The sequence below is a fragment of the Asterias rubens genome, chromosome 7 (genome assembly GCF_902459465.1).
Source record: "Asterias rubens chromosome 7, eAstRub1.3, whole genome shotgun sequence".
NCBI lineage: Eukaryota > Metazoa > Echinodermata > Asteroidea > Forcipulatida > Asteriidae > Asterias > Asterias rubens.
Window position 1 is genome coordinate 5,737,334 of NC_047068.1, and position 24,792 is coordinate 5,762,125.

General features: G+C 39.0%; 2 protein-coding genes across 3 annotated transcripts; both read right to left on the minus strand.

The window, feature by feature from the left end:
- Positions 1-36: 36 nt before the first annotated feature.
- Positions 37-12,453, minus strand: LOC117292770. 2 transcript variants are annotated; one of them, XM_033774919.1, is made up of 6 exons: positions 12,147-12,453; positions 10,165-10,363; positions 6,298-6,420; positions 5,851-5,989; positions 4,144-4,236; positions 37-387 (listed from the first exon to the last, which is right to left on the minus strand). In XM_033774919.1, exons 2-6 carry the CDS (start codon positions 10,321-10,323, stop codon positions 173-175), a joined length of 729 nt encoding a protein of 242 aa, XP_033630810.1. In that variant the 5' UTR covers positions 10,324-10,363; positions 12,147-12,453; the 3' UTR covers positions 37-172. The 2 variants fall into 2 exon arrangements, with proteins under 2 accessions (XP_033630810.1, XP_033630809.1); XM_033774918.1 differs by lacking the exon at positions 12,147-12,453 and adding an exon at positions 10,620-10,784.
- A 1,250-nt stretch (positions 12,454-13,703) lies between these two features.
- On the minus strand, positions 13,704-23,215 carry LOC117292771. Its single transcript, XM_033774921.1, has 6 exons — positions 22,721-23,215; positions 17,857-18,056; positions 16,788-16,910; positions 16,298-16,436; positions 15,000-15,092; positions 13,704-14,015 (listed from the first exon to the last, which is right to left on the minus strand). Exons 2-6 carry the CDS (start codon positions 18,013-18,015, stop codon positions 13,801-13,803), a joined length of 729 nt encoding a protein of 242 aa, XP_033630812.1. The 5' UTR covers positions 18,016-18,056; positions 22,721-23,215; the 3' UTR covers positions 13,704-13,800.
- Positions 23,216-24,792: the final 1,577 nt, after the last annotated feature.

Sequence of the window (24,792 nt, forward strand, 5' to 3'; positions counted from 1 at the left end):
AGGACTTAGGACGAGTCCTAACCCTTCACTGTAGACCTTAAAATTAATCCTAAGTAGGACGAGTTCTCGTCCTAACTCGAGTTATGACGAGTCCTAACTCTTTGTTAAATCGACCCCAAATCTCTTAGTAGAGATGCCTCCACACCCAAAAAAAATAATTGTCAACAATAATTCACATTACTCGAAGAACAAACATGTATGAGTATTCATTTTTGCTCTTGTCTGTCTGATTCTTAAGGTAAAACAGCCTTTTCTTCTCCAAAAACTCCACTTGACCTTCGGCAGCCATTTTGTGTAGAATGGCATCCAAGGCACCATTGCAGTAATTCTCATCGTAGTGTTCGCCATCTAGATATTTTTCTTGCACCACAAACATGATCAATCCACCTGCAAGTCCAACACAGGAAAACTTCATTTCAATGTTAGAGCAGGAGGCCTACCGTTAAAATTATGCTTTAGGACAGTTTAAACAATTAGTACAACTAGCTGCATCTGACGACAAGAAAAGCTGTAATTTAAAGGCAGTGGACACTATTGGTACTTACTCAAAATAATTATTAGCATAAACCTCACTTGGTAACGAGTAATGGGTAGAGGTTGATAGATCAAAACATTCTGAGAAACGGCTCCCTCCTTTGAAGTGACGTAGTTTTCGAGAAAGAAGTAGTTTTCCACGAATTTGATTTCGAGACCTCAGATTTAGAACTTGAGGTCTCAAAATCAAGCATCTGAAAGCACACAACTTCGTGTGACAAGGGTGTTTTTTCTTACATAGTTATCTCGCAACTCCGACGACCAATCGAGCTCAAATTTTCACAGGTTTGTTATTTTATGCATATTTAGCTGTTCCGACCTACCGTCGGAACAGGTATTGTTTCTGTCGAGATTTTTTGTTTTTTCTAATTCTTTGTTTACGCCTAAAACCCATAGCAATTGCACAAGTTTTTTTCTTTAAACCTAATCTCCTAGACCATAACTTCAAAAGAGTGAAATCATATACCAGATTGAAGCTTAGAACATAAGCTTTACTCTAAATGTAAACAAAATTAAAAATCTTAATTAATTAGCCACGTAATCTTCATTTGAATATAACTGGATGCAGTCGCTTCCATGTTATTGTTAAAATATTCTCTTTGGTAAATGCCATACAGTATGTACCTATCATGAGTTGTGACTTCTTGAGATGAGTCTACGCATTTGAATATAACTGGATGCAGTCGCTTCCATGTTATTGTTACACATTCTCTATGGTAAATGCAATTCAGTATGTACCTATCATGAGTTGTGACTTCTTGAGAGGAGCCTACTCAAGTCTCCTTTTCTTGTTTTTCTACCTACGTTCTGGACCACAGCGCAGTCTCTATTAATTCGTTTCCTAACCGAGTTCTGGACCAATATACTTTGCACACCAAAAGTGCAATCGTCAGCCGTTGAAGTTATTATACATGGGGCTGATGGTGATCAAAAGGATAAAAGTCTGTTGTCGATGCACAACCGCCCACTTATATTCAACGGACCGTGAATCACGGACCATGTGCATAAAATAAAATATTCAAAAGAATATCCATATAAAAAAAAAGATTTGTCTGGTGTATAAACTGATGTCCCAGCCATGGGATTTTCGTGTATTTTTCTAGATTCCTCGCTCCCCAACCAAAGTGACTACAAAACGTCTTTAATGGATAACAATGGTATATTTCGACATGGGTTTTTTCCCAGCAAGAGTTGTGGGGCCCAATTTCTCTAGTATTTATTTTGGGTATTTTGTTTATCTGTTTCATTTAAATATATGGTTAAGTTTTATTTTACGCTAACTGTTTTTGTGTTTGTTTTTCCTGTAATTTTGAATTGTTTTGCCGCTACATAAGATTACACCCACTAAATAGAATTGCTTACATTGCTTTCTTCGTTAGAAAAAAGGGGGGGGGGTCCGTACTCGTTAAGGTTTGATTTTATGGGCCCCTCCATCCCCTACATGTGTTTTGCATTGATTTTTAGTTTTTGTTTTCTATTATTGTACGATTGCATTTGCTTGTAATAAATTATTTATTACCTTCTGTGTAGACTAAGCAAGTCTCGCGCGTATTTGAACTTGCGGGACCATTATGTTCCAAACCTTATGGAGTTTTACGTGGGACATTTTGTTTCGTCCATTTATTTAGTTTAACCCTCTAGTCCCTGCACCACCCGAGTTTGCTGAACACTAATACTTCAAGATTCTTGCAGTTAATTACTGGAATCGTAGTTCAAATTTTAAAAGATAGCCACAGCTTAATTTTTATGCACAATTTGAACCTTGATATTTGTATAAAAGTACAAGTTCGCATGAAAACAATACATGTCTCTCGTTAAACGGCTACTGTAATTTTTATGGCGAATATTTGTTTGTAATGATAAAATGGACACAATAGCTTTTCAAGGCTTTTATCTGACTCAATGATTATACTGATTAAATGCGAAGGCGTGAGTTTTCGACAATATTATCATGAATGATGATTAAATACAGTTTCCTAATGTTGGGGTGAGCAAAATTATTTCACCATCATTAGCTTCATTAGCTTAATAATGACTTTCGAGGATTCTTTTGATGTTCATTTTTTCTACAAACACAAGCTAGCAGGTTTCCTCCTACCACTACAGTATTTCGATAGGCGGCTGGGCGGTCCAGTGGCTAATAGTTTATGACAATGAATATTAGAAATATTGTTGGAAATGTAATACTAGTTAACAAAACGTATACAAGTAAAATCATTTCAACAACAAAAATCCTACTTTCGGGATGTTGACTTCCCGAGATAAATTATCACAGGAAGACGACATCCTAATTTTAGGATGTCGACTTCCCGAGATTAATTATCACAGCAAGACGACATCCTACTTTTGGGATATCGACATTCCGAGATAAATTATCACAGGAAGACGACATTCTTCTTTTAGAATGTCGACTTCCCGAGATAAATTATCACAGGAAGATGACAACTGACGTTTAGGATGTCGACATACCGAGATAAATTATCACAGCAAGACGACATCCTACTTTTAGGATGTCGACATCCCCAGATAAATTATCACAGGAAGACGACATCCTACTTTTAGGATGTCGACATTCCGAGATAAATTATCACAGGAAGACGACATCCTTCTTTAAGAATGTCGACTGTTTGTAGTTATAAGACTCCTTGGGGATAGGAGAAAAATTTTGAAAAACCGTGACCCCAATTTGGCCTCTACTTCCGGGTCAACCGGAAGTGGGACCATATCTCAAGAACTACTCAACCGATTTTCAATTTGTTTTCACTTACATACAGACTCCTTGACATTAATATTGACTGTGAAAACCCCGACCCCATGTTGGCCTCTACGTCCGGGTGAACCGGAAGTGGGACCATACGCCAAGTACAATACAACCGATTGTCAATCCTTTTTGTTCAGTTTTATCCTCCTAAGGCATTAAAAATAAACTTTGAAAACCATGACCCCAAGTTGACCTCTACTTCCGGGTCAACCAGAAGTGGCACCATATCTCAAGAACAACACAACCGATTTTCTAACTTTTTTTCAGTTACAGACTCCTTGGGCGTTAGAGATTAGCCTTAGGTTACCGTGACCCCATGAAGTGGCACCGTAACTCAAGACACTGTACAGTATTTTTCAAACTTTCTTTCAGTTATAGACTCCTTGGTATTGTTAACACATAATCAAAGCAAAAGAACACGGAACAGCTTTGTGTTTGTTCACAAACACCTAATGGCTAGTTTTATGTTGAGATACACCAAATGAGAAGACTGGTCTTTGACAATTACCAATAGTGCCCGAAGTCTTTAAATAGGTCAGTTTGCGGTAAGACCTTTTGAACATCTCTTTTGGGAGTGTTGCCTGAAAAGAACCTGCGGATTCACAACTCGACGCTATGATCTCAAAAGAGACAGTTTACTCGTGTTACCGCAATTCTCAATTGAATTGGCTTGTTTCGCAGCTTATGGGTATAATAAAGCCATTTTAGAGTCTGATAAAACAGATCAAGGGCTATCCCACAGGGACAACCTACACCACCGTGGTATGAATCAAAATAAGACATTTCACTTATTCTCTCTGTTTCGCAATATTGTCGCCTAAATTGCATGGAAGGTTTTTTAAATTCACCTGGTTTTGTGATCCGGATCCATTCTGGAAGGCAATCTGGTTGCACGTGACCAGCGCCGCAACCTGCGGTTAGACCAATCCCGTCATATGCATCTGAAGAAGAGAACATTTCAGCAAACTTAAAGGCAGTGGACACTATTGGTAATTAGTCAAAATAATTTACTTGGTTACAAGCAATGGAGAACTGTTGATAGTGGATAAAAAAAAACGATGTGAGAAACGACTTCCTCTGAAGAAACGTAATTTTGAGAAAGAGGTAATTTATCACTTACTGAAGACTTTTTATAAGTATCTGTGTGAAAGCATAACAACATTTTGTGAAACTCTACGATATTTGTTGGTCATTCACTGATATCTGCAAGGAATATAACAGGCTTGATTTTTTCTTCATATCATAATTAAGTAAAAAAAAGTATTTAAAAAGGCATTTCTGGATTGTCCAGTTTTGAAGGTGGTTCCCTGAAATTACTTTCTGCACATAAACAAACTTTGTACGGAAACCCTTTTTGGAGAAATGTCTTTACATCCTGGTCAAATTCACCATGGCACACAGCCCAGAGACCGCTGAAGAAATATTGACCAATTCTCTGTGGCACAATGACAAAATTAAGGTGGATAAAAAATGCATCTATTTCAAACATTGGGAGTCAGCAGGAGTCAATTATATTCATAACCTTGTTGATGATGCCGGGAATTTTTTGTCTTTCAATGATTTCAGAAATAAATTTCACATTAAAACTATTTTTCTGGAACATGGGGGTGTGGTCAGGGCCATTAAGTCTGCTTTCCAAACATTCTGTCTTTTACGAAAGGTACTGTTCAACTTCCTTTTATTCCATTCAATTTCAAGACCCTTTTGAGGGACAAAAAAGGCTCCAGCAGAATCCTAAAGGTCTTGACCTCCTCCAGGAAAGTCACCTATACATTTATTTCTAAGTGAAACTTTAGTTTGCAAATAGATAATAGTTTTTCTAAATGGTCGTTAATTTTCAATATTCCTTTCAACTGCACAATAGACAATAGACTAAGATGGTTTCAGTATAGACTTATTCATAGAATTCTAGGTACAAACAGTTTCCTTTTAAAAATCAAAAAGCTGGACTCTAATTTGTGTACTTTTTGTAATAGCCAAGAGGAGACTCTTACATTTGTTTTGCTCATGTGCCACTACAATTTCTTTTTGGACAGCAGTTGCTTCATGGATTAATTACAAGACTAAGCGTAACATCATCCTTGACCATGAAACATTTTTATTTTACAAAACAGGCTTTAAGAGTAAAGATACTAACCTTATTTTATTAATTTGCCGTTTTCATATCTACAAAATGAAAATGTCCAAGAACAAACCATCCTTCTTAGTATTCAAAACAGAACTCAAAAATGATTATGCCATGGAAAAATTTATTTCCACCTGTAACAATAAGTTGGCCAGTTTCTATCTTTTCCAAGATTAATGCTCTAAGGGTTATCTCTCTTTAAGTACGCTGTGTCTTGCTTTCACTAATACTGTATGTTTGTTTTGACGATCTGATGTATTTTTTGTGAAATGTTGTGAATAAATAATTATCCCCCGGGATAAAAAAAAAAAAAAAAAAAAAAGTATTTAAAAAAATGACAAATCTGCAAAATCATAGGACACTCCCTCTTTATTATTAAATATTCAACGACATTACTGCAAATATTTCCAACTCGTTGAGAAACACTTACCATCGTCGATGGGCAGTCGATCTGGACCCAGAGCGGCACAAATGTAGTTTGTGTAGACATTCTTTCCACGCGTGTAATCAAGGCAGCCTTGTGACATGTCCAATGCGTCCAAATTGGTGAAACCGTGTTTCTTCAGCAGCTACAAAATAGAAGAAAAATAACTATACTATAAGCTTTTTTTTCACGGAAAATTGATATATTTTAATGATCTCAAACGAAAACAAATGAATTTTTCAAAATAAAACATGCCGGTTGTCTTAAAAAATATATCGTGCGGCTATTCTTGTGAGTAGTGTTGGCAATTCAACGTTTCGATCAGTATGCTCTGATCGTCTTCATTTGTGTTTGCTCAGCCCAAAATCGACGAAAAGACCAATAATTTTTATTACAAAAGAAAAAGACAAATGGTAAAAAAGGGCGTCACCTAAATGTTTATAAGATGCCTACCTGTTCTCCAAGAAAGCCATTTCCAGAGGCACAGTCAAGTATACGCTTTGATGTATCAGGAATTCTCGCATGTATTTCTTCAGCTAGTGTGATATGACCGACGTACCCATTTCTAATACAGTGCTGTTGTTTAATAGTGATGAAACACAGAAGGTAAAATTGGGAACCTAATGGGGTAACTACAAAGGGGAGGGGGGGGGGGGTGTCATGTACGTACCGTCCCCCTCGCCGGCCGCCCCGTGCCCTAAATTGGTTCCTATGTTGTTCTAATTTGGGCATTCCAAAGTGTAATTGTGCACGAAACGCCAGATTAAGAGTAAATTACATTTAAATCCATTGAATCTTTTTTTTATTAAAAAAGAAAAGGCAAACAGAAACATGGCACTTCACTTCTTGCAAATGGACTCTCTATGTGGAATGAGACCCTATCCAAGAAATCAAAATCAAAACAAACAAAACAACAACAAACAACTACTAGCACAGCGACAAACTCACCAACATCCCAATGTAAAATCACCTCAAACTTAACAATCAGTTACATATTTGTTTTGTATTACAGGTATGTGACTCGGATGGGATTCGAACCCACGACCTTTGCAATTCTAGAGCAGTGTCTTACTAACTAGACTACCGAGGTTGCCCGGTAGCTAGAGGCAATTCAAATACTAAGTACTGAGTATACAGTGCTAACACACATCGGTATAATATGGGTTAATAAAGCAAAATTATTCTTTATCCCCGATGCAAATTTAACATCTCTTTTACAATATTATTACCTAATAATGTTTGATATTTCATTCACTGAATAATAAGTATTAAAAAAAAAAAAAAAAACGAATTACAAACAAAATAAATATTCAGTTGAGAAACTATTTATAACTAGACATTAGGTGTTATCAAGGTAGTACGGTCGTAGATAATGCACAAAAAATTCGATTTGAACCAGAAGACAAGATCAAAAGGTTAAACGCCTTGTATGCCCAAGTGTAATGTTTATGCACATACCAACGGGGGATTTACGTTGTTCTTTAGACGTGAATTTTGAAATTTTCAACCTCTCTTTTGAGCCGGAAGACAAAATCAAAATGGGGTCATGTCTGTGAGGCGTTTACGGAGTTTTTAATGCCCTTTCCGATGATGTATTGATTGTAAAAATCCGTCATGCAGATCAAAAATTATGATTTTTTGAAATAATAAACTTTGAATTAGTGTATCTCGTGCAAAGTTTCAACTTAATGCAAGCTTCGCGTCTATGCTTTTTCTTGCGGACAATCGACAGCGAGAAGAATAAGAAAAACAAAACTAGATATAGTGTTTGTAGAAACAAACACTAGGTGTTCGGCTATTGTTGGGTCAGTGTTTGAATCAATGAAAAAAGTGTTGTTGATAGCTCGTCAAATTGCAAAGAAATCAAAACCAAACAGTTTTCTCGATGTGTAATAATTTTATGGTAAAGCATCAAAAAGTGTACATTTCCACCTTAATGCCTTTTAATAATGCCCTTTCAAAGCATTTTACAGGCACTTCCGGTTTAAAAAGGTCAAAGGTCAAGAGAAGGTCACCAACATACCCATTTTTGTGAAGTACGTCAGGCCCTTTCATATGATGTATAGATCGTCAAAATAGCTTTTGTGGTCGAGGAAATGTGAACTGATGAATAATGCTGACTGGAGAAGAGACTAACTAACCGGAAGGGAAATGTTTGTTGAAAACGCCTTGAAAACAGACTACGTACGTAAAGCCCTTTCATATGATGTAGATTGTCAAAATAGCTTTTGTGGTTGAGGGCATAGGAACTTATGCATGATGACGACTGGAGAAGAGACTAACTGGAAGAGAAATGTTTGTTGAAAACGCCTTGAAAACAGACTACGTACTTAAAGCCCTTTCATATGATGTATAGATTGTCAAAATAGCTTTTGTGGTTGCAGCCTTATGCATAATGACGACTGAAGAAGAGACTAACCAACCGGAAAAGAAATGTTTGTTGAAAACGCCTTGAAAATAGACTAAAAACGAAGCTATTTATAGGAGAATAAAAAAATAAAAAAATAATAATACAAAATTTAGTCGCCAATTGGTCTCCCATCCAAGTACTGACCAAGCCCAATTTTGCTTAACTTCAGTGATCGGACGGGAACCGGTGTTATCAACGCAGTACGGTCGTTAATAATATACAATAAATTCGATTTGAACTAGAAGACAAGGTCAAAAGGTTAAACGCCTTGAACGAAGACTATTCTACATGAAGCTTTTTCGCGCTCTATGGATGATCACTGGAGCGTGACTCTCCCGCACAGCTAATACACTACACGTTGTGTGTATGCCTAAGTGTAATGTTTATGCACATACCAACTGGGGATTTACGTTGTTCTTTAGACGTGAATTTTGAAATTTTCAACCTCTCTTTTGAGCCGGAAGACAAAATCAAAATGGGGTTATGTCTGTGAGGCGTTTACGGAGTTGTTAATGCCCTTTCCGATGATGTATTGATTGTAAAAATCCCTCATGTAGATCAAAAGTTATGATTTTTTGAAATAATAAACTTTGAATTAGTGTATCTCGTCAACTGATTACGTCATCGTGACGTAAAAACTTTTGAATCATCTACTGGTTATTGTCTACCTGTGTGCAAAGTTTCAACTTAATGCAAGCTTCGCATCTATGCTTTTTCTTGCGGACAATCGACAGCGAGAAGAATAAGAAAACCCCCCCCCCAAAAAAAACTAGATATAGTGTTTGTAGAAACAAACACTAGGTGTTCGGCTATAGCTGGGTCAGTGTTTGAATCAATTAAAAAAGTGTTGTTGTTAATAGCTCGTCAAAGTTCAAAGAAATCAAACGAAAATGTTTTCTCGATGTGTGATATGGTAAGCATCAATGTCTACATTTCAACCTATAGCCTTTAAATAATGCCTTTTCAAAGCATTTTACAGGCACTTCCGGTTTAAAAAAGTCAAAAGGTCAAGAGAAGGTCACCAACATACCCATTTTTGTGAAGTACGTGAGGCCCTTTCAAATGATGTATAGATTGTCAAAATAGCTTTTGTGGTCGAGGAAATGTGAACTGATGAATAATGACGACTGGAGGAAAGACTAACTAACCGGAAGGGAAATGTTTGTTGAAAACGCCTTGAAAACAGACTATGACGTAAAGCCCTTTCATATGATGTAGATTGTCTAAATAGCTTTTGTGGTTGAGGGCATAGGAACTTATGCATAATGACGACTGGAGAAGAGACTAACTAACCAGAAGGGAAATGTTTGTTGAAAACGCCTTGAAAACAGACTACGTACTTAAAGCCCTTTCATATGATGTATAGATTGTCAAAATAGCTTTTGTGGTTGGAGCCTTATGCATAATGACGACTGAAGAAGAGACTAACTAACCGGAAAATAAATGTTAGTTGAAAACGTTGATTTCAACTTAATGCAAGCTTTGCATCTATGCTTTTTCTTGCGGACAATCGACAGCGAGAAGAATAAGAAAAAAAAAAAAAAAAAAAATCGAACAAAATCAATGAGTTGTTCGGGCTGTTGCCCGAACACCTAAAAAAAAAAAAAAAAAACGAACAAAATCAATGAGTTGTTCGGGCTGTTGCCCGAACACCTAAAAAAAAAAAAAAAAAACGAACAAAATCAACGAGTTGTTCGGGCTGTTGCCCGAACACCTAATAAAAATCTCGACGAAATAAAAATCTCGACGAAAACAATACCTGTTCCGACTGGATCGGAACAGCTTATAATAATAATCTCGACGAAAACAATACCTGTTCCGACGGTAGGTCGGAACAGCTAATAATAAAAATCTCGACGAAAACAATACCTGTTCCGACGGTAGGTCGGAACAGCTAAATATAAACATACCTCTTCGTACCCATTGTGAACCCAATCATCGTAGTATTTCCCGAGGACTGCCCTCCTTTCTTCAAGTGGTAGTTTCTCAAGAGCAAACAAGTATTTCCGTCTTTCTTGAACCGTTGGAACTTTGTTTGCGGTTGTGAAAGGGTACTTGTAATTCGCCATGTTTTATTCTCCGACCACTTTCTTAATACTCGTCTTAAATCTAAACAATGACACACAATAAAACATTAAACTTTCAAACAAATAAATTGAGCACCACCACATTCGAACACCATTCGACACTACTACACTTCCAGCGCATCGGACAAAACAGCCAATTTCTGAAAGTCGAAGACATACACCAACGTTTGAATACACCAACAACAATATTCTTGAACAAAGTGTTCAACACCCGGTTCAGACATGTCCATATATATCGTAACTGTATGATTAATATTTCTATCCAGTTCTCAACTCACCAAATTCCTTCGACTTTAACTGGGTGTGTCGGTATGACTGCTAAAAACCGCAAGAGCAGTCAACCACTGGTCCTTTCGCTACGGTCACCCGATGAGGTGACACTCAGTTTATAATAGAGAAATGCCAAAAAGGTACCACCACTATAGGACCACCGACAACAGGTCACTTTGTACTACCGAAGCAAATATTACTGAATAATGTTTACAGCGGCTACAATGGACCCGTTCGGGCATGTGGAATATGTAATGGCCGCCAGCGAGCATCCCAGAATATCAGCAAACCATCTTCATAGTCTCGATTGACGACGTCAACACAAATTACTGGAGGAGAAATATGTGTATCTCACACACACAATGACTACCGCAAATCAACATGCAGGCGTTTGGTGCTATTTTATTTGAGGCAGAATCCATGGACTTTGTCCTTGGTTGGGCAACGTGATTTGTTTGGTGGGTCAAAAGCCTCATCTTAGCACCCTGTAAAGATTGATAGACCACAACTTCTGAACTATACACTGACTCAATGTACCTTTATCTAACTAGCTAAAAAGGATACGGCAAGCCAAGATGCTATTGTCTGTTTGGCCTAATCACCTTAGTCTTACAATTACATTCACATTTCTAGAAATTCCATTTCGAATTACTTCGTGCAATACAGAGGACTTGTCCTTGGAAGATTACGTAACTGTGCGGTTTATGAAAAGTTTTCAGCAGCAGCCATTATAGTTTGGAATGTGAAACTACTGTGTATAATGGTCGAATTTAAATCCAACATTGTGTCTCCCTCATGTCGGTATACCTTTTGTAAATTCCCCAACAGATAACTGCTTGGCTAGACTGTTTTATCTTGTTGCAAACCAGCTCTGTCTCAACTACACAATTTATCATAACAATGAACTGAGAAAGCATCACCAATGTAGTTCATAAAATTTCATAGTTAAATTATTTCCACTCAATCATTTAAAATGACAAAATACAACTTTTCAGGAGAAACAAATTAATAGAGACCGCGCCCCCCCCCCCAATTTGTGAACATGTACATACATGAGTACTTATGAGACAGAACAATGCAAAGAATGGACTGAAATAATTGAAAACTAGTTACACATGAAAAGACACAGACAAAACACAACAGGACAACACAGTAACAAATTTTATAACAATCTTTTGAAACTTGAACAATTTTTTTAAGGCACTGGACACGTTTAGTAATTGTCAATGACCCGAGTCTTCTCACTTGGTGTATCCCAACAGAATGTGTAAAATGACAACTGTTAAACTTCTTGGGCTCAATTGGGATTCGAAGTTTCAAGAGAATAATTAAAGAAAAAACGCCCTTAATTGTGGCACAAGTTGTCTGCTCAAGTTTAATTGCTATAATTGCCCTCCCTTAGAATGGCTACGGCATCTTCGAGCATTCTAATGAGTTGTGCTGTATCCAGAGTTGCTTCAACCATGGAGGTAGAAACCTCTACGCTTAAACTTATATCAACCAAAGGTCTGTGACCATTGAAAAGGCAACGTTACCTCACTCAAAGGAGTTGGATTCTCTGGAGCTTTACGTCGCCCACATCCCATGATTCATTCCGGAGGGCTTACTCTAGCAGGAATGTCTTTCTTTTCTGTGAATAAGTGATAATAGCTGTAACAATACAATCTCATTCCGAATGGAGGTAAACGGTGATGTAATGTCCTTTTGGATGAGTTTGAGTTGTCAACAATAGTTTCCCCTAGAAGGATTGTGTCACAACGATTGCTAACTACCACCGACTTCGACTGACCAAAAGGAATATGAGACAAGCTGTGGTGCTACTTTGGGCATTAAAGGCAGTGGACACTATTGGTAATTGACAAAAACCAGTCTTCTCACTTGTCGTATCTCATCATGTGCATAAAAAAACAAACCTGTGAAAATTTGAACTCAATTGGTCGTCGAAGTTGCGAGATAATAATGAAAGAAAAAAAAACACCCTTGTCACACGAAGTGGTGTGCATTTAGATGGTTGATTTCAATACCTCAAATTCTAAACTTGAGGTCTCGAAATCAAATTTGTGGAAAATTACTACCTTCTCGAAAACTACGTCACTTCAGAGGGAGCGGTTTCTCACAATGTTTTATACCATCAACCTCTCCCCATTACTGGTTAACAAGTGAAGTTTTATGCTAATAATTATTTTGAGTAATTACCAATAGTGTCCACTGCCTTTAACACGTTAATTGTGTTACGCAGTCATTATTCCTGTAAATTGGGGAGTCTCTTCTCTTCGAGGTAGGTCGAATACAAAGTTACAGTCCCGGCCCATATTTCTCCCTTTCGTCCAAGTAGTAAAAAGCAGGTCAGTTCTTTTCAGAACTGAGAAGTCTACAGAATTCTAAGAAATTACTCTGCGGTATCTAAAGAACAACATGACAACCTGATAAGTAAAATACACGCATGTTGTTACCGCAAACCAAACCTCACCATGCAATGCCTCACTATCTCATCATGTGACTCAACCCCACGAGACTCGGCATGGGACGGTACGTGATATTCCCCAAGGCTTATACGTTCCGATTGCTCCACGCCGTGGGGCCATACAAGCGTCCGTTACACGGACTCTCTGAATGCTAATCTTACCTTCAATTTTTTGACCATTATTTACGATTTCAAATCGTCATGTATCCATAATCTGAATAGGTAATCTATACTTGAAATTTCACTGTTTTCCTTTAATAGGCCTAATGACCACGGAATCACTTTGAGCAAAGATTATAGAGCGCCGATCATATTTGAATAGTCATCTTCAATTCGTCACGTGATATGAATATTGCATACATTAAAAGTCATTTACATAGTCTGGCCACGCCTTCAATTTGCAAATGTCCAAGACCATGGTGGAGATCTAAATCAGAGAAACAGAGCGCCCGCTAGCGTTCGTTCATTACAAGAGTGTACAGTTTTTGCCGTGCATAGATCGGAACGTTGGTTGTGTGTGACCGCGCAACATCAATGGTCTTGGAACCAAGACTAACCGGTAACCAACTTGTTGAGTCGGTTGGGCTTTGGTTGGGGTCGCCAAAACGCACTCAAACGATCTGGTCAATGCACCCAATCTCTATAGTAGAGATAAGTGTGGTAACACCATGCCACTCCATACAAAGGGTATCAAATGGCAATAACCCCCGCCCCACATTACGTATTCACAATACTCGAAGTACAAACATGTATGAATATTCATGTTTGCTACTGTCCGTCGGGTGCTTAAGGTAAAACAGTCTTTTCTTCTCCAAAAACTCCACTTGACCTTCGGCAGCCATTTTGTGTAGAATGGCATCCAAGGCACCATTGCAGTAATTCTCATCGTAGTGTTCGCCTCCTAGATATTTTTCTTGCACAACAAACATGATCAATCCACCTGCAAGTCCAACACAGAAAAACTTCGTTTCAATAATTAGAGCAGGAGGCCTACCCGTTCATATTATGCTTTATCTTCATACCATGAAGTCTGCACTAAACTTGGAAGCAAAAGAAAGTATACACCTCTTTTGAGTAGCGTTGGTTCTTAAAAGAACCGTTGTTGACAACTTAACGTTTCGATCTCGGAAGATATTTACACATGGTAATCACGAACTCCTTGCCTAATTGAATTGGCTTTTTTGTGCATTAAAGACACTGGACACGATTGGTAGTTGTCAAGGACCAGTCTTCTCACTTGGCGTATCTCAACATATGCATAAAACAACAAACCAGTGAAAATTTGAGATCAGATGGTCGTCCAAGTTGCAAGATAACCATGAAAGAAAAAGCACCCTTAACACACGAAGTTTTGTGCTTTCAGATGCTTGATTTCGAGACCTCAAATTCTAATTCTGAGGTCTCGAAATCAAATTCGTTCTTTGGAGCCGTTTCTCGGAATGATTTATACTTTCCACAGCTCCCCATTACTCGTTACCAAGTACGGTTATATTTATTCGGGCAATCACATTTACAAGAACATGTACACATAACAAAATATTTAAGAAAACAAAGTAAAACAACAGTGGGGTGCCCAGGAGAGCATAAAAGTAAAAAAAAAAAAAAACTTTCGCCAAAAGGCGTATGTCTCCTAAATCCCCCAAAATACATTAAGGCAAGAAAGGGCATATACAAAAGCACAGAAGATAATACAAATCACTGAACTATAAAAGGCAAACACATAAAGAATATACGTTAAAAAGCAAGTCTAGACATCAAAATGGTTCTTGAGCTTACATAAAAATTCCGGTGAGGGGGAACATATGAAATCTTTAAAGCCATTTTAGAGTCGGATCAAAACAGACCAAGGGCCACCCCCAGGGACAATCTACAACGTGACACAAATCGTAATAAGACATTTCAATAACCTCTCTGTTTCCATCACCTGGTTTTGTGATCCGGACCCATTCTGGAAGGCAATCTGGTTGCACGTGACCAGCGCCGCAACCTCCGGTTAAACCAATCCCATCATATGCATCTGAAAAACAAACATTTTATTATAATTATTGCGCATTACAAGTCTTATTATTATTTTTGTCTATTTTGATTAAAACAAACAAAATATAATTACAAATGAGTAAAAACAAGAAGATTAATAAAGGAGATAACCAGACAAAAGTAGCCCTAAGCAAATGAAAACAAACAAATTAAAACGCAAAATTGGAGGGAAAACTACAATGAATATAATGTGATCTAAGTGTGTAATGTCTGTAATGAACAAAACGTTACAATAATGCTTTATATAGGCTACAGCACGAACCCGGCAATGATTAGAGGTAGTTAATTAAATGTCTGGACGCAACATTGAGGAATATGACTCCCCTAAATGCATTAATGTTTAGAACCTACAATGATATACAATGGGGGCAAAATGAAGAAAAAATCCCAGTATAAATGCTCTAAGAGTTTTAATTAGCCCACACTTCAACGATATTTGTTGGTCATTCACCGCTATGGGCAAGAAATATAATGGCAAGTGAAGCCTTGTTTTTGGAACAAAAAGTGAAAGAACGAAAAATCTAGAAAATCATTGGACACGCCGTACTATAAAAATGGCTTTGTGTGTAGTGCACGATTATGTCTACGTATTTTTTTTTTTTGGGGGGGGGGGGTAAACGACGACGGATGGTTCTGTGACGGTAACAATTGACATCATAACCATCCGTTTTTGTAATCAAAGTAATCAAAGATGAGCTGTGAGTTGGTCACATGACCAGGGGCCAAATTCACGAAAGTAGCTCGCTTATTTTAACATGTTACTGGCAAAAATTTCATGCCATATACATTGCTTGTGACTGGTATTTAGCTGTTGTTTACTTAGCATAACAATTGAATGGAGTCTTGGCCGGTAATCGGATTTTTCTAAGCAAGGATTTTTTTGCTTAAGCAAAATTTTGTGCTTAAGCAGCTCTATGAAATTGGGCCCAGGCGAGTCCAGTTTGCCTACTGCGCATTTAGTGCAAACGTCGGTTTTAGGCATAACCCAGTGTACTGTCGAGTCGTAGAAAATGAGGGACGACCGTCCTCAAAGTCGACCCATAGCGCAAATAATTACTGTAGGCTTATGGGTCGTTTTCACCGTCGGAGAGCCACCCGTCGTGCAAAACAAAAACTCCCTGATGTAAATAATTCAATGAATTTGACTGCAATTGTATTCAACTCGTTGAAACACTTGAAATTTACCATCGTCGATGGGCAGTCGATCTGGACCCAGAGCGGCACAAATGTAGTTTGTGTAGACATTCTTTCCACGCGTGTAATCAAGGCAGCCTTGTGACATGTCCAATGCGTCCAAATTGGTGAAACCGTGTTTCTTCAGCAGCTACAAAATAGAAGAAAAAATGCCAAAAAACAAACATGTTAAGCGTCCCCGCCCTATTCCTTTATAGAAACCGCTATAAGGTCTTCCTTTTTTTCACGGAAAAAGGAATAACGATCTCAGACGAAAACAAATATACTTTTGAAAAATTGTCCTGTCAGTTTGAAGAAAAAAAATATTTTTAGCAGTATTGGTTCTGAAAAACCGGTGGTTGTCAGCTCAACGTTTCGATCAGTATGCTCCGATCGTCTTCAATTGTGTTGGGTTCACCCCCAAATCAATGCAAAGACCAATTACAAAAGAAAAAGAAAAAGGGTCAAAAAGGCGTCAACTAAATGTTGATAATATGCCTACCTGTTCTCCAAGAAATCCATTTCCAGAGGCACAGTCAAGTATACGCTTTGATGTATCGGGAATTCGCGCATGTATTTCTTCAGCTAGTGTGATATGTCCAATGTATCCACTGCTTATATAGTCCTGTTGGTTTAAAGTGAGGAAACACCAACATTAAAGTTTGGAACCCAGTGGCGTATTAACTAAATGGGGGGGGGGGCACATAACCGCCAATGTCAGGCCCAAGTTGATCGGGCAAAAGAAGACGAAATAAAGATATTTTTCAACCGCATAAATATCACATTGTTCACATCACAAAAACCTTGGTGACTCATAATATAAGCTCATTTAAAAAAGTAATGTATTGAGATGGCCCTAACTATTACCACGAGTCAATTGTTTTTACTTTTGTAAAACTCACACTCCTCTCCTTCACCACGGCGTGGCACCCATTCGAAAACATCTACAGTGTTTGACTCGGTCGTGGAGAGGGGAGTTCAATAATAGTATAGACATCTATCACGGGGCAGCCATCTTAATTTTTTGTTCATTGATATAAATGTTACCAAACCGAAGCTGGAAGAACAAAATAGTCCGGTTCCCACTTGCAAAATGATTATTAGCATCCATTATTGTTGTTCGATACAAGGAACATGACCAAGATGCATGGATACAGCGTGATTGAGGTCTATAGAAGGAAGATGAATGGAATAGTCCTGGCTGACACTTCCCTCTCTTTCGCCTGGCGTTAATTCTTAGGTGTGAGTGCAGTGCTTTGTGCAGCAGTGACTTAACCCACCAGGGGTACGGCACTTTTTTTTGTAAATAAAAAACAAAATAATGTGTTTGCTATATAGGGATGACAGTGATTAAAAACAATTTCCTTTGTTATTATTCACTTTACATAGCTCCTTAATGACCGCACCACAATCTTAATATAACACTAACTACAAACATAGACAAGTTCAATGTAATTCAATTCACATATAATATTTTGGCAAAATAAATTTGCAAAATACAAGTTCCTTTGAGAAAGTATTTATCATTTTGTCTTTGTGGACTTCTGTGGATGTTAAAAATATGAACATACCTCGTCGTAACCATTGTTAACCCAATCTTCGTAGTATTTCCTGAGGACTGCCCTTCTTTCTTCAAGTGGTAGTTTCTGAAGATCAAGCAAGTTCTTCCGTCTTTCTTGAAATGTTGTAACTTTGTTGACGGTCATGAAATGGTTCTCGTAATTCGCCATGTTTTATTCTCCAAATCAGTTTCTTGATAGTCGTCTTAAATCTAAATAATTACATACAAAACAACAAACTCTTTGTAAAACATCACATTGTCCTAGCTCTATGATTGGACATGGCTCTAAACACTTCCGGGGATCACGTTTTGGGGGTCATGCAATTAATAGATTTTGCAAATAATCTAACGAGGAGACTTGGGTTTTAAAGTTGGTCCTATTATAGGCTCTGAAGTAACTTAGTTTCTGAGAAAGTAATTTCTTATTAAAATTTGAGTCTAATAGAGAAGACTATTAAAGGCATGAAGCCTTTCTCAGGCATCTGAAAGCCCACAAACTCCACCACGGCAATTTGATATATGACTTTTAAAAATGAGACTAAAAATGAGACAGTACACATCGGTGTATGGGTAAAACTAAAATTAATATTCTTTATCTCCGATGTCAATTTAACATCCATTATATAGAAAATAATATGTGGTTGGAGAATGTTGAAGAAATTGTTCTCGCAATTATGTTGGACCGAATCCCCACCCACCTGAAAAAAAAAGCCTATAGCTATCGTGCCTTTGTGAGAGTCCTTTCAACTGCATGCCTGAAATGATAGCCCGTAAAATCACACAAACTGCATTGGAATGGTTTAAGGCCCCCCCCCCCCCGGGAGTCACAACCACGGGTCGGCGAGGTCATTGTCAGGTTTATGCTACTGACGCCGGGTGCAAACTGATCCCCGACAGGGATGTTACAGTCCTGGCGGTCACAGGGATACCGCTGGGACACGAGTCTGCGTCGGCACCAGTACCGGGCGGTGGCACGGCGGAGACGCCGGGGCCCTGCTCACGGTATGAGGGATACCGCTTCCCGAGGCCACCCACTGGTGGTCGGACGGGACCGGTGCGTCGACCCGGGCCGGGAAACCCGGCGGGGCTGACACGCCATGAAGGGCCGACAAAACGGGCGGAGCCACTGGGCCATGGCCCTGCTCCAACCTGCCCGTCAGGGAGGCGGTCAACGCCTGAAAGGCCTCCATGAAGTCGGCCCGTGAAAGCGAGTCACCGCGGTGACGTTTGCCCCTGCGGGATTCCCGGGAGGAATCACTGGAGCTCGAAGAGCGCCGTGACCTATTCCCCTTTTAGGCCTTTTTCCCTCGACGGTATTAGAAAGGGCTGGGGTTACCTCAGATGTCCCTTCGGACAAGGGTTGTGTCACGGGGACCCCAGAACAACGGGTAAAACCCGAGGATGAGGACGGACCCACCGAGCGCGGGCTACCGGGGGAACCCCAGTTCGCCGGCTCCGCATGGGCAATCTGCCGACCGACCGCCAGCGCGCCCAGCCCGATGGCATGAGCGGCCGGGTTACGGTCGGCAAACTCAACCCCGTCCCCCACCACGGCCACCGAGGGAGATTCGGTGGGGCTGGATGGGGAATGGCGCACTGAGACACGCGGAGGGGGGACCCCCTCCGTCCGCAGTAGGCCAGATGGGTGGCTTAGGCAGGTTTCCTTTGCCTGCCTTATTCTTCTTGGAAACGGCCCGGGTAGCAGGATTTTTTGTTTTCTTGCTTGTACCCGGGCGTTTACCCTTAGACAGGCTGGACCCTTGGACGCTGACCGACGAGGGGGAACGGGAAATGTTCCCCCCGAAGTCAACTGGGTCCACGACCGACGCAGCACGCAGGGGCTGCGAAGGTTGGGAGGACTGCGCCGACGACGGACCGTCAACGGCGTAGCCCCCGAGGAGTCGAGCTGTCCCGGGGAAAGGGAAGTATCCCCGGTAGCGACAGTGCGACCCCTCCCTGCCTTTCTAGAACTCATTTTATCAAACTAAGAAATTAACAAAGAGGACACACACACTCTGCAAACACGTCTTTATCAAAGTAACAATAATAATAAACACAGCTTATTTTATATCTCAAAAGAGACTCGGTTTAACGAAAAAGTAACAATTTTTTAGGGAGCCTGAAAAAGTAACAATTTTTTAGGGAGCCTAAAAAATTAACGTGTCACCTGTTCGGAGCTAAGAGAGAAAGAGGGCGATTGCGCATGGCGTTTGCACCGTCGTGCACTGGGCGATGGAGGGCGCTGTTGCACTTGTTGTAAAAAAAAGCTTAGGCCGTGTCCGAAACGACGACTTCGGCTACAGCTACGTCTAGATCAGTGCGTCTACCAGTGTTGAAGAATAGCAGACGCGCGCGATCTAGCCGTAGCTGTAGCCGAAGTCGCCGTTTCGGACACAGCCTTAGTGTTACCTAGCGGCGCATAGGGAATATGCAATTGTAGTAATTTGCTCTACAGGTAAGTAGAGTGAAGTAGACTCCTTGGTTGGGCAACGTGATTTGTTTGGTGGGTCAAAAGCCTCATCTTAGCCCCTTGTAAAGATTGATAGACAAAAACTTCTGCTAACTATACACTGACTCAATGTACCTTTATCTAACTAGCTAAAAAGGATACGGCAAGCCAAGATGCTATTGTCTGTTTGGCCTAATCACCTTAGTCTTACAATTACATTCACATTTCTAGAAATTCCATTTTGAATTACTTCGTGCAATACAGAATCCAAGGACTTGTCCTTGGAAGATTACGTAACTGTGCGGTCTATGACAAGTTTTCAGCAGCAGCCATTATAAACTGCGCCAATAAAGTATAGTTTATGTAACGACTTTGATTTAATAGATGTTTGGCGAGTTCACAATCCAGATTTTCGTAGATACACTTGGAGACAACACCAAACTCTGAAACAATCCAGGTTGGATTATTTTTTAATTTCCTCGGAGCTTAACTCTAAAATTATTAGTAGTGATATTAAGCCAGGGTACAGAACTGATCACACTTTGGTTGATATTAAATTGGATCTTAGCGACATGGAACGTGGTAAAGGGTATTGGAAATTTAATAATTCGCTTTTGACTGATAATACTTACTCCGATTTAGTTCAAGACACTATTGGGGAGTTGGTAGATGAATATGCCGCTTGCCCTTATTTACGCTCCAGCCTAAGAAAAATGCATCCCCGTGACATTCACTTTTTCTTAGGCTGGAGCGTAAATAAGGGCAAGCGGCATATTCATCTAATTCATCTTTATTAATGATCAAGTTCTTTTTGAAATGTTATTGATGAAAATTAGATCCAAGACGATCTTCTACTCCGCTTGGAAGACGAAAGAAACCAGAAAAGCAGAGTCCATGCTTGAGAAAGAGATTAGTGTTTTTTCTGTAACAGTTTCGGAGGGTGATCTTGAGTCGGTTGATCTTTTAAATGCTAAGCAGACCGATCTTGTTGCTCTCCGTAAAGCTAAGATGGAGGGTGTTCTAATTAGGTTTAAGACTCGTTGGATGGAGGGTGGTGAAAAACCCTCAAAGTACTTTTTAAATTTGGAGAAGCCTAATTCGTCAACAAAGCGATGAAATGTGTTATTAATGACGCTAATTGTAAACTTACTAGTTCCAATGACATTTTACAGGAGGCTAGGAATTTCTACCAAAAACTTTATTCTACTCGGAGAGTTGATGATAATATTGATTTAAACTCTTATTTTTGCTGCGGCTGACAAGAGTATTCTTTCTGACAACATGCGTGATAGCATTGAGGGGCCCCTGTCCCATGAAGAACTAATGCGAGTGTTAAAAATGGCGAAAGGGGGGGGGGAAGTCCCCAGGCTCAGACGGTTTTAGTTTTGAATTTTATAATTTGTTTGCTCCCGACGTTTCATGGTACCTTTTACGTTCATTAAATGGTGCCTATGTTTCAGGTCAACTTTCGGTCACTCAGAAATACGGGATTATTACTCTCCTGCCAAAAGGGAACAAACCTCGGCAGTATTTGAAAAACTGGCGCCCCATTTCGCTGCTGAACACATCTTACAAAATTGCCTCGGCATGTATTGCAGAGAGAGTGAAATCCTGTCTTCCCTTTATCATTCATGAAAGTTAGAAAGGATTCATGGCAGACCGTTTTATTGGAGAAAATATTAGGTTGATGTGTGATTTACTGAACCTCACTGAATCTAATAGTATTCCGGGTTTACTTCTTTCTATTGACTTTGAAAAAGCATTCGATTCCATTTCTCACGATTTAATTTTTAAAGTGCTCGATAAATTTAATTTCGGTCCCTCAGTTACAAAATGGATCCGGGTACTTTACAACCAAGCCTCGTCTTCACTTTTAGTTAATGGGTTCCTTTCAGAATCATTCCAGATCGGGAGAGGTTGTAGGCAAGGAGATGGATTAAGCCCTTACTTGTTCCTTTTTTGTGCAGAAGTTTTATCCATGTTGGTATGCAATGACAACATTCTTGAAGGTATTAAGGTTGAGGGTACAGAATTTCGAATATCCCAGTATGCGGATGATACGGTATTGTTTTTGAATGGCACCGAGAAGCCTTTGCAAGCAGCGTTTAAAATTCTTGACCTATTTGCAAGTATGTCTGGATTGAAAGTTAACATTGAGAAAACGAACGCCATTTGGGTTGGTTCTAAGAAGGGTTGTGGTGAAAAGCTTTGTGAAGAGATTAAGGTGAACTGGGTTGAGAATGAGCACATTTTTAAAATTCTTGGTATTGAGTTTTCTACTGACCTAAATTCCATGGTTTTGTTAAATTACAATAGAGTTATTTGTTCCATTCGTGGAAAAATCTTCAACTGGTCTAAGAGACACTTAACCGTTCTAGGGAGAATTGCCGTTGTCAAATCTTTACTTTTGTCTAAACTTACTTACCTTGTGTTAACCATCCCCGACACACCCTGTAATATGATCAAAGAATTAAACACTATGTTCTTTAACTTCATTTGGAAAGGACACGACCGTGTTGCTAGAAACCAAATGCTCCAAGATTATGGTCTGGGTGGGTTGCGGATGGTTGATGTCCGTGCGTATATAGACGCTTTAAAAATCACCTGGTTACGTAGACTTTACAAGGCTAACCAGTCGTCAGACTGGTCCACTTTATGTAATCATATTTTTGGCATTACCCGTTGGTTATTATTGGAAGGTGGCTCAGCAAAATTTGTGGGTACGCAAAGAATTTATAATAATTTTTGGCTCGATGTGTTCAAATCGTGATCTAATTTTACTCGGGTCCACTTACCCACAACTACAGTGGAGGTATTAAAGAGCACGCTTTGGTTTAATGATAAAATTAAAGTTGGTGGGAAGTGTATTTATTATAAACATTGGGAAAGCAAAGGAGTTAAGTTTATTTGTGATCTTATTAACGAGAATGGGGATTTTCTCCCTCTTGAAGATTTCAAGAACACATTTAGTGTCCACACTAACTTCCTGGAGTATAGTGGGGTGTTAAGAGCTATTAAGTCGTCCTTTAAGGACATCTTGATAGAACACTCGCATCTTAATTTTCCTTTTTTACCTTTCAACCTTGAAGTCCTTTTAAAGGACAAAAAGGGGTCACAAAGAGTCTATCATGTTTTAGTCCTATCTAAAAGTGGAACGTCAAACTTAATACCAACCTCGATTCTTCGAAGTGGTCTTTGATTTTTAACATTCCCTACTCATGTACTGTGGACACTAAACTAAGATGGTTTCAATTTAGATTAATCCATCGGATCCTGGGCACTAATTCATTTTTGTTTAAAATCAATAAGACTGACACTAATCTCTGTACATTCTGCAAAAAAGAAGAAGAGACCATTTTCCATCTTTTCTGTTCCTGCACCCATACTATTTCTTTTTGGTCCTCGGTGTTTTCATGGATAAAAGAACAGACTAATTTCTCCCTTGCAATGGATAACGAAGTCTTTCTTTTTGGTAATACCAAAAATAGCAATGTGGTTAACTTGATCCTGTTGATATGTAGATTTCATGTGTATACAATGAAAATGATCGGGAAACGCCCATCACTTTTAGTTTTAAAACGAGAGGTGAAAAAGTACTATTCTATGGACAAATTTATGTTTTTTACTAATGGAGTAAACTTCAAGTTTAATCAGAAATGGGACTCATTTTTGGTCTTAGGCCAAGGTTAACTTGCTTTTATTGTTAATGGTATTGTATATTGTATTTGTCATGTAAGAACTGTTTGTACGAATATTGAGACAAGAGACAGTGGAAAATAAATGAGAATCCCTGGGATTATAAAAAAAACCAAAAAAACAAAACAATGTCACGATCCGGAGCAGATCTATTATCTTTGCTGCTGTGAGTGAGTTTTGTTAATTTATGATGATTTCGTTTTGTTTCAGATGAATTTCAAGTTGATGCTGATGTTGGCCGTGGTGTCCACCGCGACTGCATTTTCATCTGCTGATGAAGAAATTGAGCCCGTTGATTGCCCGAGCAAGTTTAGTTATACCCCGTATCAACGTAAGTATACCAGCAGCCTACTGCGTAAAGTGTGCCCGATCAGAACTATCGTAAAACTCTTGGTATTCCAAATTGTAATGTCGAACAGTATTTAAAAAAAAAATCCATGATGTAGCCTACTTTATAAGGCACCACTCTCAATTGCAAAAACTTGTCATATACCTGTATTGTGCAGTACATGTTTCTGCAGTTCAGGTAGTGGACATTGCCACTATAAAGAATGGTGTTGTTGGCGCTTTGGCCTACACATAACATGAGCGCTCTTGACAGAATAATATTTGAACTAACTTTTGCACGTCAGGCACTTTTACACGGATCATTATCTTCCAGTACGCGCTAATCCACCAATCAGATGATCGAACTACTAGGGGGATAAAAACATATCTCATAATGTATATTTGTTTAAATTTTTATAAATCTTTTTATCTTGTTTCTTAATTTTTTTAGATTTTGAGAAAATAAAAAATACG